At 37.1% G+C, this 14,123-nt stretch overlaps 1 protein-coding gene across 5 annotated transcripts in view; it reads left to right on the top strand.

The window, feature by feature from the left end:
- The window catches only part of IQCH (IQ motif containing H), a 198,932-nt gene that overhangs the window by 57,483 nt on the left and 127,326 nt on the right, over window positions 1–14,123 (top strand). For 4 of the 5 annotated variants that reach the window (XM_079129578.1, XM_079129580.1, XM_079129581.1 and 1 more), the window contains one exon: window positions 8,831–8,951. In XM_079129578.1, the coding sequence (XP_078985704.1) occupies window positions 8,831–8,951 (121 nt within the window). Of the gene's footprint in view, window positions 1–8,830; window positions 8,952–14,123 lie in introns of those variants that run through there. The other variant, XM_079129582.1, reaches the window with a different exon arrangement.

The following is a 14,123-nucleotide window of genomic DNA, read 5'->3' on the forward strand; positions in this document are numbered from 1 at the left end:
CACTTCTGCCTGCTTTCTTTTAGAATCTTCAAATAGCTGTTTTTCTAATATATTGTTCAGAGTTTATAATGGTTATCTTCAGGAGAGTAAGTTTGTTATAACTCTACCATTACCAGAAGGGTACATAAGCCATTATGGTGTCTTGCCATTGTACTGCCTTTATCATAAAGAAAATATTTGCTATTAATATTAATATTATTTGCTCTTTCCCAGTGTTTTTTTTATGTTTATGATAGCATCATTAATTTTATTTTATTTTAAAATATTTTTTATTTTATTTGTTCTAATTAGTTTACATGACAGTAGAATGCATTTATACATTTTGATAGCTCATACATGAATAAAGTGTAATCTCTCACCCTTCTGATTATACATATTGCAGGATCACATTGGTCATGCACTCATACATGTACAGGAGGTAATAATGTCTGTTTCACTCTACTATCATTCTTTCCCCCATACTCCTTCCCCTCCCTTCACTCCCCTCTACCTAATATAAAGTAACTCCATTCTTTTCTATACCCCCCGCTTATTGTGAATTAGCATCTGCATATCAGAGAAAACATTCAATCTTTTTTTGGGGGGGTTTGGCTTATTTCATTTAACATGATATTCTCTAACTCCATTCATTTACCAGCAAGTGCCAGAATTTCATTCTTCTTTAGAGCTGAGTAATATACCATTGTATATATATATACCACATTTTCTTTACCTGTTCATCTGTTGAAGGACACCTAGGTTTGTTCCATAGTTTAGCTATTGTGAATTGAGCTGCTATAAACATTGATGTGGCTGTGTCACTGTAGTATATTAATTTTAAGTCCTTTGGGTATAAACCAAGGAGTGGGATAACTGGATCAAATGGTGGTTTCATTTCAAGTTTTCTGAAGAATCTCCACACTGCTTTTCATAACAGGCACACCAATTTGCATTCCCACCAATGCTATTTAGGTGTACCTTTTTTCCCCACATCCTTGCCAACATTTATTGTTGCTTGTATTCTTGATAATTGTTCTGATTGAAGTGAGATGAAATCTTAGTTTTGATTTGCATTTCACTAATTACTAGAGATGTTGAACATTTTTTTCACTTGTGTTATTTTAAAAAAATTTTCACTATAGTCATTCTTAAAATGAGATGATAAATTATGTAAGCTCTGAATTGTGCAATGCCTTTGAGATTGTCTACAAATATTTACATTATATGTACATGGAAAGGGAAAGTATAGGGACTCTGAGGATAAAGAAATCAGAAGTGATTTCCTAAAAGAATTTACTTTTAAACTAGTTTTAAAGGGTGACAGGAACCTGATAGCAGATCCAAAAACAGTGATGCCGAATTTTAGTAACACTGAAATTGGATTATATAAATTCAAAATAAGACATAAAAATAATAAATTCTTGCTTTATATACAAAGTTTGAAATATTCAGATCCCCCAAATTGGAAAAATGAAATAAAATTTTATTTTTTTTCCCAAATTTGGTGTATCCTGAGCAAATTTAAGATATACTTATGCTGAAGTTGCCACAGAGGGACGCCATCTGGGTAAATAAAAATGCCCCATATTAATTACGTCAACAAAGGTAATGAATAACAGTAGGTCAAACATGACAAATATTGATGCTTTCTCATGTACAGTTTGAGCAGAAGCAATTTGTGGCTGGGCTGATATGTCAGTTTTCCAACATCAGATACATGTACACTTTCCACCTTACAGCTAACAGCTCAGCTCCTACCACATGTCTGTATTCCAACCAGTAGGATCGCTGTGGTTCCTAGACTCCTGGCCATAACTACAAAGCCACATGAAACAGGAAGGGAAGCTGGGAAATGTAGTTTCTGAATGGCCATGGTGCTGTGACATGCACTCTTAGTTCTGTCCCCTCCTGGTCATTAGTTTCTCTGTCCATAATATGGGGAAGGGGACTAGGGCAGGGTTGTTGAATCTGTTTGTGCAGGTTGCACACAATTTTAACCATTCACCACACAGGAGATTCTGTAGCAGAGTAAAGAGGTGTCATATGGCTCCAATCCCAGCCCCCTTCCAACTCCTCAGAAGTACAAGCAAATTATCAATTTGTTGGAATTCTCAAAAATAATATCAAATCTGGAGAGAAGACAATCAAGTGGGCCTTTTTTTTCTCTCTCTTTCTTCTAAGGAGACTTAGAAGAAGCAGCTGGAGCCATGTTTCAATAAAGCTTTGTTTACAAAAAAGGAAAAAGGAAGGAAAAAAGAAAGAAAGAAAGAAAAAGAAACAGGAAGACCAAGGAAAAGACCAAGGAAATTGGGATAAAATCTGTCTGATTCTTCCTGAAAGAAGTGACGGGTCTCCACCCAGATGTTTCAAAGTCCTTAATGTTGAGGGTAGGAAGGAATGTCCTCATCCTCATGAGGTAGAAAATCCCTGATATAGGATGCTTATCAAAACCTCAGGAGAGGGAGAAGGACCTAAATATTTTAACAAAGATTACATACCTGCTCAACCAAGCTTCCTCCATCCAAGCCCTCAGGTAACATAAAGGTGAAGAAACCCCAATTCTAACACGGTGCTGGGAGAGAAAACACACTTGAACCAGAAAATGGGGGAGGAGATCCTGCATCACAGCAAGTAGAATATCTGGATGAGCTGCCCAGGTACACATGGAGGGAAAGAAATGATACGGTCATTTGACTGATTTATTATGGTCATTGTATTTTCTCCATGTCAGTGTCTCACTCACAGATAATAAAAGAAAGGGAGGGGAGAACAAAGGAGGGAAATTGTGAACTGCAAAAGAGAGTCGAAAAAATTATAACTCAAGGAACAGAAGGAATTTTTTTCACAATTTCTTCACATAATCGCACAGCTTGACAAGAACATAAATTAAGTAAAACTAGAGCTCAAACATGAGATGATAGAATAGTAAAATGAGATAAAAAGGGAGATTTCAGACATAAGGAAACAAATTGAATACCAAAATACTTTATGGAACTAATAAATAAACTATAAATAGAAAGAACAGACACTGCTGATTATTGAAATATTGATATGGAGAAAAGACTGTAATCACAGTAAATGCAGAGAGAAAAGACCAAGGAAATTAATTAGAAGCTGAAAGATATGCATATCAAGTTGGTACAAATTACACTGCTGTAAAAAAAAATCCAAAAAGTGTAATGATTTGAACAAGTTTATTTTACATTCACGAAATAGTCCACAGCGGAGAAGTCCAAGTTTGGAAGAACAGTTGTGCTCCACGTGGTCATCCAAGAGGTGGTTTCTTCTACCTCTGCTCCATCAACTCCATAACCCCCTTCAGCGGTTACGGGCTTTCTCACTCCTGTGGTGGAGCTAGCTCATCTCTGCACCCATGTTTCAGGCCCTAGGAAGAATAGATAGTCCAGGGCAAGTCCTCTGAGGATGACCTAGAGGTTCCCCTAACATCTTATTGGCCTGAATTTGGTCACATACCCACATTTAGCCATAAGGGATACTGGGAAATGTGGTCTGTAATTAGATAACCACGTGCCTAACTAAAACTAGATGTCCTATTCTGAAAGGAAGTAGGCTCTAAAGAATGAATAGTTAGGTACCACAATATGAAAACCAAAGATGAGCCACATATAAAAATATTTGGTATCTCTAAAACAGAGAACCCATGAAAGGAAAGAGAAGATATATTCATTAATATAATATATGAAAAATTTCCCAAATTGAAGAAAGAACTGAATCGGCAAGTGGAAAGGAAACACTGAATCCCAGAAAATTTTTATTTAGAATATGTAACATAAATTATGTCATAGTTAAGTGTCTGAATTTAAAAGACAAAGAATGTTTCAGACATCCAGGCAGTAAGAAATTAAATCACATACAAAGGGTAAAAATAAAATCAGACTGGCACCAGATTGCACAATATTCATCATAGAAGACAATGGCCAGTGTGCGCAAAGTTTTGAAAACAGAAAGGATGACTCAGGACAATTCAAGTAGAAAGATTCAGGCATGTGAAGGACCCATGAATACTTGTTGGAAATAACTATTTGATAACCAAAACCAGTCTATTAAGAAATCAATCAAAGAATGCTAGTACAGAGAAGCCATGAGAAAAAGCCGTTGAGAGTGGTGACAGAGGATGGGGGAGCAGTTACTGAGATCAGGGGTCTCTGATGCCCTCATGGCTGAGGCATGCCCGGTTCCTGGGAATGTTTCTGTGCAAGGGCACAGGATGCCTAGCTACTGCGGCAATGCCCTGCATGAGGAGGCTCTGTGCACAAGCCCTATCAGTTCTAACCTTGATCTCAGGCACACAGCTCCCGGGAAGGAAGGAATTCTTATGCTAGACAACCTTAATGTTTCACCAGCTCACCTTCTCCAGTTCCTGCCCGCCTTACAGTAACTTTAAAAACAATGGACTTTCCTGAGAGCTACACAAAGCTCCTAACATTGCACTTTGCAACTATTGATTGCACCTGTGGAAAAGCTACATAGGATGTCATAGTTTCTGTAACTTCCCTGAATACCAAGAATAATGGTTGCATCGTCTTTAACCTGATAATGAGTCATATATAAATAAAGATTGCTGGCATAATTCTTTAGATCTGCATCTCCATTAGAGAGCAGGCTGCACCTGATCCCAGCTTAATCTTCAAGATCTGTCTGTGAATCTTTATTTTCCAATCCCCCTTCATCCCTCACCGGACCTGAGAGTTTGGTCGTGCTGATTGAGACAAAAGACTATTGGTGATCTTTGGATTCATGTACAAGTAGAACTAAACAACCATAGCAATTATGGCATCAAAATGGAATGTGAATATTATAAGTATGGACAATGTAGAAACAATAATCCAAAACTGGGTGGTGAGGGAGAGGAGATGGGAGTCCCAAGAGAACCCTAATGTTCTCATCTTTTGAAGCTTGGATAAACTGTCCATAGTAATAACACATGGCAACAAAACTCCAAATGTTTTTCATAATTACCTTTATTTAACCATATAGTAGGGGTCTACAAACTACTGCCTAAAGGCTGGCCACCTGTTTTTGTAAATTAAGTTTCACTGGAATACAATGTTAGTTCATTCAGCCTACTATAACAAGGTAAAATAAACTAGGTGGCTCAAAACAACAGAAATTAATTTCTCTAGTTCTAGAGACTGGGAAGTCTAAAATCAAGCCTTTTCCATTTGATGTCTAGTGAAGGCCTGCTTTTGGTTCATAGATTGACACTTCTTATTGTGTCCTCACTTGGTGGAAAAGTGATAATTAGATAAGGGCATGAAGCCCATCCTTAAAAAGGATGAGGTCTCCATGCTTACGACCTAATTCCCTCCCAAAGTCCCACCTCCTGATATCATCACATCAGAGAGGAGGTTTCCACATATGAATCAGAGGGGACACATGTTCAGACCTCAGCACACAGATTCACCCTTTTATTTCCAGACTCCCTGTTGCTTTCCAGCTACACAGACAGGCCTGCACCAAGTCCACATGGCTGATCATTCAAGAAAAAGCTTGCCAGCCTATACTGAGAACCTTCTTTAGTTCAGAGGCCTCGTGCTAAAGAAATATTTGAAGTTTAATAATTTGTCGAGTTTAATTCAGTTCTTTTCTGTCCTATTAAATTCATGTCAAATTTAATAATGTAATAGAAATCCTATTTATTTACATTGATGCATCAATCATTTTAAAGATACTAGGAATGATGAATCTCCTAATGATATCCAGCATGGTTTCTTAAACTTTCATCTTGTGTATTTCTGCATTGTTTAGAATCTTTATAATGAGCATATATCATCTGTACCAGAATAATAAACTAGAATGGTTTTTCTATTTGAAAACACTGGAAGCAAAAATACCAAGATATCAACAATGTTTAATTCTGGCTGATGGGATATGATTGCTGTTTTCTTTTTTCAGGTTTTACATATTTTCTAAAATTTTGGAAAATTATAAGCTATTGTTGAAGGTTTGGGCATAAAGCAATAAAGTTCTGAATTTCAGTTTTAGAAATGGTAATGAAGGACCAAATATAAAAGACATTGTTCTATTTATGACTCTTTTATAATATGTTATTTCTTATATCACTATACGAGATTTCACAAACATGGTTCTCACAGAAGAGACAATATAAAGCACAGAAACAGATGATATTTGAAATTGTTAGGCAATCAGCACATTCATAAAGCTGCCTTCTTTAATTCAAATTCCTCTCAACCCACCTTTCCAGTCTGTTCTCCAGCCCGCTCCTGATTCGTGCACACTGGTCCAGCCACATGGCGCTCCTCTCCTTGGTGAAGTCTTCATGTTGTGGTTTTACCTCGTTGTCACCATTCTTTCTGCCCATGACTGTACTCTCTCCTCCACCTAATGCAGCCCGATGCCTCCATTAAGATGCATTTTAAATATCATTCACTTCAGTACATCTCAACCTTCGCTGTGCATCAGAATCACCTGGGGAGCTTTAGAAAAATACCAAGACCCAGGCCCCAACTCAGCTATTCTGATTTAATTGCCCAAGGTTGGGGCCTAGGCAGCAGTATTTTTATAAAGCTCCCCTAGTGATCCTAATTTCCAGTCAGGGCGGAGAGTCGCTGGAAAGCCTTCTGCAGCACCAGCAGGCAGAGTTAATTGCTCCCTCTTCTGCACTCCCATAGCCCTTAGCTTTTCCATTGCTCATGAAATTTAATGCTTTTTGTATTAAAGTTAGTGTTACATAGTAAGTGCTCAGTAAATACTGAAGGTTGTTGCATTCCTTCTCCCTCCAACCAAGCGCATGCAGAAGCGGTTGTCCTGACTGTGGGAAAGGGACAGGATGGCAGATGTTTCATATCTAGTGACACTGCCTGAGGGATTTATTCTGTTTCTATAAACTGCAACCCTCCCCTGTCTGCCCCTATACACACACTCCCCTTTTCAGCATAGTCCTTGGGTCTGGTTTTTGCATTGTTTAGATTGATGCAATTTAAAGACTTAAGAAAGCAGCATTATGGATGTGCTCATTGCCTGGCAGAATCCAGACAGAACCTGCTTTCCACCCCTCCTCCGTGTCCTTCTATACACTGTGTTTTATGCTGGATCCTGCTTCTTTTGTTGTCAGGTGCTCTTTATCAAAGGCTTTCAGAAAATCCAGATAAATTATGATCCGGGCTCCCAATCTGCCAAACCTATATTTTACATCTTCACAGTACTTGACAATTCTATGTACGTGGCGTCTTTTTCTCTTCCTTCAGTTTGCCTTTGCTTCGCTGACTCTAATATCAGTCAGACAAATGGAGACCCTGCCCTTTTTGATACTGTATGTCCTTGCTGTGTATGTGCTGCTTCTGGGGCACAGCGCACTGGGGAATTATCTCAGCCTCCCAGATTAGGAGATCCTGGACCCTGCTCGTGTCTGGAAGGAAGAAGGGCAGGGGAGAGCAGAGAGCAACCAGTGCATCAGCAACGCTGGGGTTCCCTCACACTCACCCAGGGCCTCCCTTCCCCTCCCAACTCACACGGAAGCAGGCGGACTGTTTTCACTTGCCCACTACAATTTCTTGTGGGCTGGGGGAGTAGCTCTTTGGTAGAGGACTTATTTAGCATGCCCGAGACCCTGGGTTTGAGCCCCAACAACAACACCCCCCCACACACATACACACACAATATTATTTCTACTTATTTATTTACTAATATCACTGGAGTTCAGCGTTCACAGGGGCAGTGAGTGACTGCTTTACACTTTCCCCTTAACGCCACATCCTGGCAGCAGAGTCCCTCCTAACACCTGTTCACGCAGGCATTTCTCAACCAATAAATACTTAATTTGTAAAACGATTTTCTTTCTTTCCCACAAGACTTGAGAAAAATTCCCTTTCCTCAAGATCCTCAAGCCTTAATGAGCAATAAGGTGTGGTACAACTGAGTCCAAGGGCAAATTTCACTAATGTAAAATCAGACTTATGTTAAAATGGAGTAATCTGTGTACGTCTAGCACCCTGCGTGACCTGAAGCAGGTCTACTAACTTTCAGTCTTGAGTTCCTCATTAAATAGCAAACCATTATCTAGTTCCCTTGGAAGTTATGCAAATTAATTAATGTTTTAAAAATCATGACTTGAACATTTAAATCAGTCTGTAAATACCAGACAGTTGCATTTTCCCTACTGCAAGGCCCAGGTAATTCATAACCCCCCATAATAAAGGTAAAAATAGTGTACTTGGGCCTTACAATTAAATGTGATTTATATTCAGTACAAATAATCCTTAAAATCTAGAAGCCATTTAATAGAAATAATTCATATTTCATAACTATAATAAAAGCATTTTATGACTTTAGGAAAAGTAATTAGCTCCTGTGACTGATAGAGACATCATATCTTTAACTGTTTCTAAGATCTGCTAGAGTCCATTCAGTGTTTATATTTAACCTGTTAATATTGAATTATATGTTTATTTTTAAATTCTCCCATTTTATTTTTTAACCTCAAAACTCTAATATTTATTTCCCGGGGAATGTGTCTATACAAAACTTTGCTGTATTCAAAACCTCCTGTGTTAAGATTTAGCACTTTTATATTGTAGTCATTAAAATTGAACAAAATCTTAATAGTTCCTTTATTAACTACTGTACTGACTTTGCATAGTGGAAATCACCACATGTTAATTGGATTTAATTAACTATTTTAAATTACACAAAATCCTGACAGTAGACAATAGCACAGGGTACTCATGAGCAATGAAATTGGAGCTGATATTGCTACTTTATTAAAACTTAATGAAACTATTCATAACCTTATTTATTGTTTACAAGAAGAAAACTGTGTTCATTGCAAAGGCAAAAATGTCTGCTGAAAATGAATTTTTTTATCAACTAGGTGAAGGCTCAGAAGTTAATGAAAGGGTCCACTATATCCAACCTCACAGTTCTGCCCTCTTCTCATCGCGCGGATCCTTATTTCATCCCCATACCAGTCTTACAAAAGGATGCCAGTAAAGGTTAGTGACTCTGTAGCCATGTTCTGTGTTTTGGAATGTAAGGGAAAGGACACGGAGGTAGTCAGGGCCTGAGTTTGGGCCCTGACTCAGTCACTGCTTTTTCTAAGCAACCTCAAGCAAGTCAGATATTTGCAATGACCTGTATTTCCTCCTCTATAAATCAGGAGGTTAGACTAGGTGGTCACTAGAGTCCCTTTCACCTCGAAAATCCTTCATTCCATGGATTTATTATTGATTTAGATGTTATTATTATTGCTTTAGGTGTTATTATTTATTAAATTTTTATTATGTTCATGTGGTATTATTAGAAGTTATCAAGTTTTCTGAGCAATTTCTGATGCTATTCTGAGAGCATTTAAAAATTTTACTTCAGCATATTACTATGCAGAAACATGAAATCCAAATTAATGCAACTGGCATTTAAACTATGCATAGCTTGGTCTAGATTATAGTGTTGTGAAATCAATGGATTTCTAGATTTTAAGCAAAAAGACCATATCACCCTTACCTTAGCATACCCACTGCCTACAACCATACGCAGCATTTTGTAGATACTAACTGGTGGTTGAATGAATTAACGAGCAAATGAAAGAGTAAGTGAATGAATGCCTAAGGTTTGAATGTCACTGTGTAACTCTCTTACTTTTCCCTACCACTCAATTTAACTGGTGGAAGTGTTAAAAGAGAGCCTAAGTGGATTCCTTTTCTGGTCTCAAATATAACTGAGTGGGGCGGTCTTTAGATATTCCTGTATCACTTTCTCTTTGTTTTTCGGAGTATTTAGGACCCAGAGTTGGTTCCCAAGGGTTCTTCTGGTGCCTGGACATTCTGTCTCCTAGCTACTGTTTCCTCTTTCCGCTGAACTCTCATCCACTGGCGGTGGAGAATCTGAGACTCTAAATTTGTTTTCTACAATGGTAACTATTTCTTCCCTAGTTATGAACCATTGCTCAGAAATCTTTGTGACATATGCTTTCTGGTTAGTTTATGTAATAGCTGCTCCCTGCAAATAATGGGTAACAGCAGAAAGATTTCTATTTCTTGCTTTAGTATCATCTTATATTCTTAAGTGGATCAATTAGGATAGAAATGGTGAATGAATGACTGAATCAATCAATTAATCCTTGCTTTACCAAATTAACAAATGCTACAAAACAAAGGTAAATCACAGCCACTTGGTACAGAAAAAAAAAAAAATCACATTTTTATCTCTAAATTATCTATCAGAGAACACATGGTCTACCATAATATTTGTAATTAATCAACCAATTAATTGACATATATTTATGGAGTCCTTGCCATATGTCTGGTATTATGCAAGGTAACATGGGCATCAGGAAAGCACGAGCCACAGAAATGTCGCTAGAATGTCAAGATTTTTCAGGTGTTCTGTGCTTAAATGTCATTTAAATCTCACCCCAGGTCTTGGCGAGTCCAGCATGAGGTGAAACACGAGTAGTATCCACAAGAGAAACTCATTTTGGAAAATGCACAACAAAAATCCTTACTTTTAAAAAAATTATCTGGCTAAATCCAAAAAAGAGAAAGCGCCCCACCCCAACACCCAATTTGGGCTCTGTATGACCTCAGGCGAGGGGTCACCATCTGACCTTAGCATAAAGTCTAAACTCTATGAGCAAGGTGTGCCTGCCCAGCCCTCGCCTGTGTCTCCATTCTTAACTCCTGCTCTCTCCAGGTCCAACCACTTGGGTCTTCTTGCTGCCCCTTATCAGACCAATCACACTTTCAGGCAAAATTGAATGCCTAACCTTGACCTCAACCTGTGAAAGTCACTTCCGCAATCAACTGTCCTTAACTTTCATAAACTATCACATTTTATTTATTTGTGTATTTATTTATTTAATGTCTTCGCCACTGCTGGAGTCTTTGCAGTCTCTCTGGCTCACCACTGCATTCCCCAGTCCTCAGAATAGTTCCTGACACATAACAGGCTCTGGAGAAATACTGGCTGAATGAATAAAAGTGAACCAAACCTCCAATTCCTAATCTACTCAACAGGAAAGTAAGAACGTTATGAGGATCTAATAGAACAACGGTGTTAAAGGACAATTTTTGACAATAAGTAAAATCATAACTCCCATTCAAATTGGAGAATATCATGCTAAGTGAGATAAGCCAATCTCAAAAAGCCAAAAGACGAATGATATCGCTAATAAGTGGAGGATGACACATAATGGGGAGGAGGGAAGGGTTAGTGTTAGGGTTAGAGTTAGGGTTAGGGAGGGGGGCAAGTATGGAGGAAGGAAGTACTGTATAGAGGGTAAAGAGGGGTGGGAGGGGTGGGGGGAAGGGAAAAAATAACAGAATGAATCAAACAACATTACTCTATGTAAATTTATGATTGCACAGATGGTATGCCTTTGCACCATGTACAGAGAAACAACATGTATCCCATTTGTTTACAATAAAAACTAAATAAATAACTAAATAAATAAATAAAATAAAAAAGGAACTCATATCAAATACTTTAACTCCTCAATTAAAAGAGAAAAAAGTCACAATTGGTTCAAAGGAGAATTCAAAGAACAGGCACATTTGTAGATCAAGAATATTGAAATAAATTTGCAGATAGATGCAAAATTGACTTTTCTATGAGAAGAGGCGTGTTCCTTGACCAAAGATTTTATTTTCATATCTATAGATAAGACTTATTTGCATTATTTTTCATTTTTTGTTTGTTTGTTTTACAAATTAACCTTAGTGTCTACAGAGATGTAAAATAACCTAGTCAAAACCTAAGTTCAGATAGTCCCTACAGACACCAGCATTCCATTGAAATGTATCCAGTATCTCTTTTTTTAAAATAATATTCTTTTTACCCCCACATTTTTTATTGGTTTATTATAGTTGTACATTCTGAAAGTCCAGTATCTCTTTTGATTATTTCAAAACTTGACAATAAAATTCACTTATCTATCTTTATCTCTTCCTTTCAAAATTATCTCACACAAAATTATTCACAAAATAAGGCTGGTGTTTCACTAGGTTTGGCCCAATTTGTTACACTGGTGCAGCAAGAATGTTAATTTACTGTATAGGACACCTAAAACTTATTTTGCTGAAAGCTTGCATAAGGAATCTCAGATTGAACTTCTAAAATAGTTTATTATTTGCTATCCCAAGGCTGGTAAATCAAGGCCAAGAAATTTCATTCTCCAGAAGGACCTATAAATGTGGGTCTTTTCTTCTATTTAGAGCTGCTTCAAACATCCCAAGGTTCTTGGGCCTACAGGATGTGGCCTTCCTTACCATGTTGGAAATTCTATTAGCCATGGACCATGCTAGTTTTTCTAGGAGAACTTTGTAAATACTGGCACCAGAAAGTCAACCTCAGTCCTTTACAAGTGACTCATCATACCTGATTAAATAAACATCATTCTCAAATATTCCAGGCAAGGCCTTGAGTGCATAAGTGATTTTTCCATTTATATCTTTGTAAAAGGAGAACAGATTCTCATGGAAACTATGCAGATTACTCTGTTGCCATGAAAAGCAAGGAGTCTCAATGAGAATTTCTGAATGTGGGAGACAGGGAGAGCACAAAGAATTAGAAGTTTAATTTTATGAGAATTTTAGGAATATCCAATTTATTACATAAGTCCTTATTTATCTCTATGAGTCAGTCAAAACAGAGCTCCTTTAAAGGCCTCTATGCTCTAATTTATTAATGCTTTCTGGAGACAGGAAAACCTCCTACAGTAACAATGAGGGGTAATGGGCTTTCTGAGCGACACATGCACACACATAGATACAGGGCGCGTGCACCAGAAATTCTACAATTTCAGCCACAGCTGAAAAGTAAACACAAATACAAAAACTTAACAGTATGGACTTACAGTATTGAAGCTGTTTTCCTTCCTCCTGGGCATGAAATTCCTAATTGATTTCAACTCCCAACAGATAAACACTAACCAAATCTCTTCTCTATCCTCTTTCACCCAGCAGGGGAACAGATCTCTAGAAGACATTAATCCATTTACAGAGATTACTAAATTCCAATCACCGCAGCTACCAACAGGAAATAACTCGTCATCTGTAAATGAACCAAAAAACAAATCAATAGAGAGTAGAATTAAAATTAGAAAAATAAATTTCCACAAAGTTCTATGCCACTTTGAATTCACCTATGGAAGTCAAGGATTTAAAAAATAAATAAATAAATACCTGGGCTTGGCTGTCTGTGAGGTACACCATTTCTGATGATTTCAGGTGATGCTTGCTGTTCTTGGTGGGTCCTCCAAACCTGTTAAAGGATGATTAAAAAAAAAAAAAAGTAAAGTCATTATGTAAATTGAACACGTCAAAGACTATATTTAGATCATTAATTAAATGAGGCAACCAGTAAGATGTTACAGGTGATTCATAGAACTCAAATAAGATATATTCACAAATCAAATTGAAATGAATTTGCAAATGGATGCAAAACTGGCTTTTTAGATGGAAGAGTTGTTCTCCATGTGACAGAACTTATTTTCATATGTATAGACAAATTATTTACATTACTATCATATTTCTAGCCCTTTAAACCTTAATCTTTTTTCTTTAATTTAAAAACATTTTTTTAGTTATGCATGACAGTAGAATGTATTTTGGCATATTATACATACATGGAGTATAACTTCCCATTCTTGTGGTTATACATGATGTGGAATTTCACTGGTCATATATTCATATATGAACATAGGAAAGTTATGTCGAATTCATTCTACTGTCTTTCCTATTCCCTCTCCCTTCCCTTCATTCCCCTTTGTATATGAACTTCTATTCTTCCATTCCCCTTATTGTGTTTTAGCATCCACATATCAGAGAGAACATTCAGCCTTTGGTTTTGGGGGATTGACTTATTTCACTTAGCATGATAGTTTCCAGTTCTATCCGTTTACTGGCAAATGCCATAACTTCATTCTTCTTTATGGCTGAGTGATATTCCACTATATATATATATATATATATGCATATGTATATATATATAAATACATACAATTATATTTTATACATATACATATATATATATAATATATTTTTTCTCACATTTTCTTTATCTAAGAATCTGTTGAAGGGTACCTAAGTTGGTTCCATAGTTTAGCTATTGGGAATTGAGCTGTTGTAAACATTGATGTGGTTGTGTCACTGTAGTATGCTGATTTTAAG

Source organism: Sciurus vulgaris (assembly GCF_902686455.1).
Source record: "Sciurus vulgaris genome assembly, chromosome: 2".
Taxonomy (NCBI): Eukaryota; Metazoa; Chordata; class Mammalia; order Rodentia; family Sciuridae; genus Sciurus; species Sciurus vulgaris.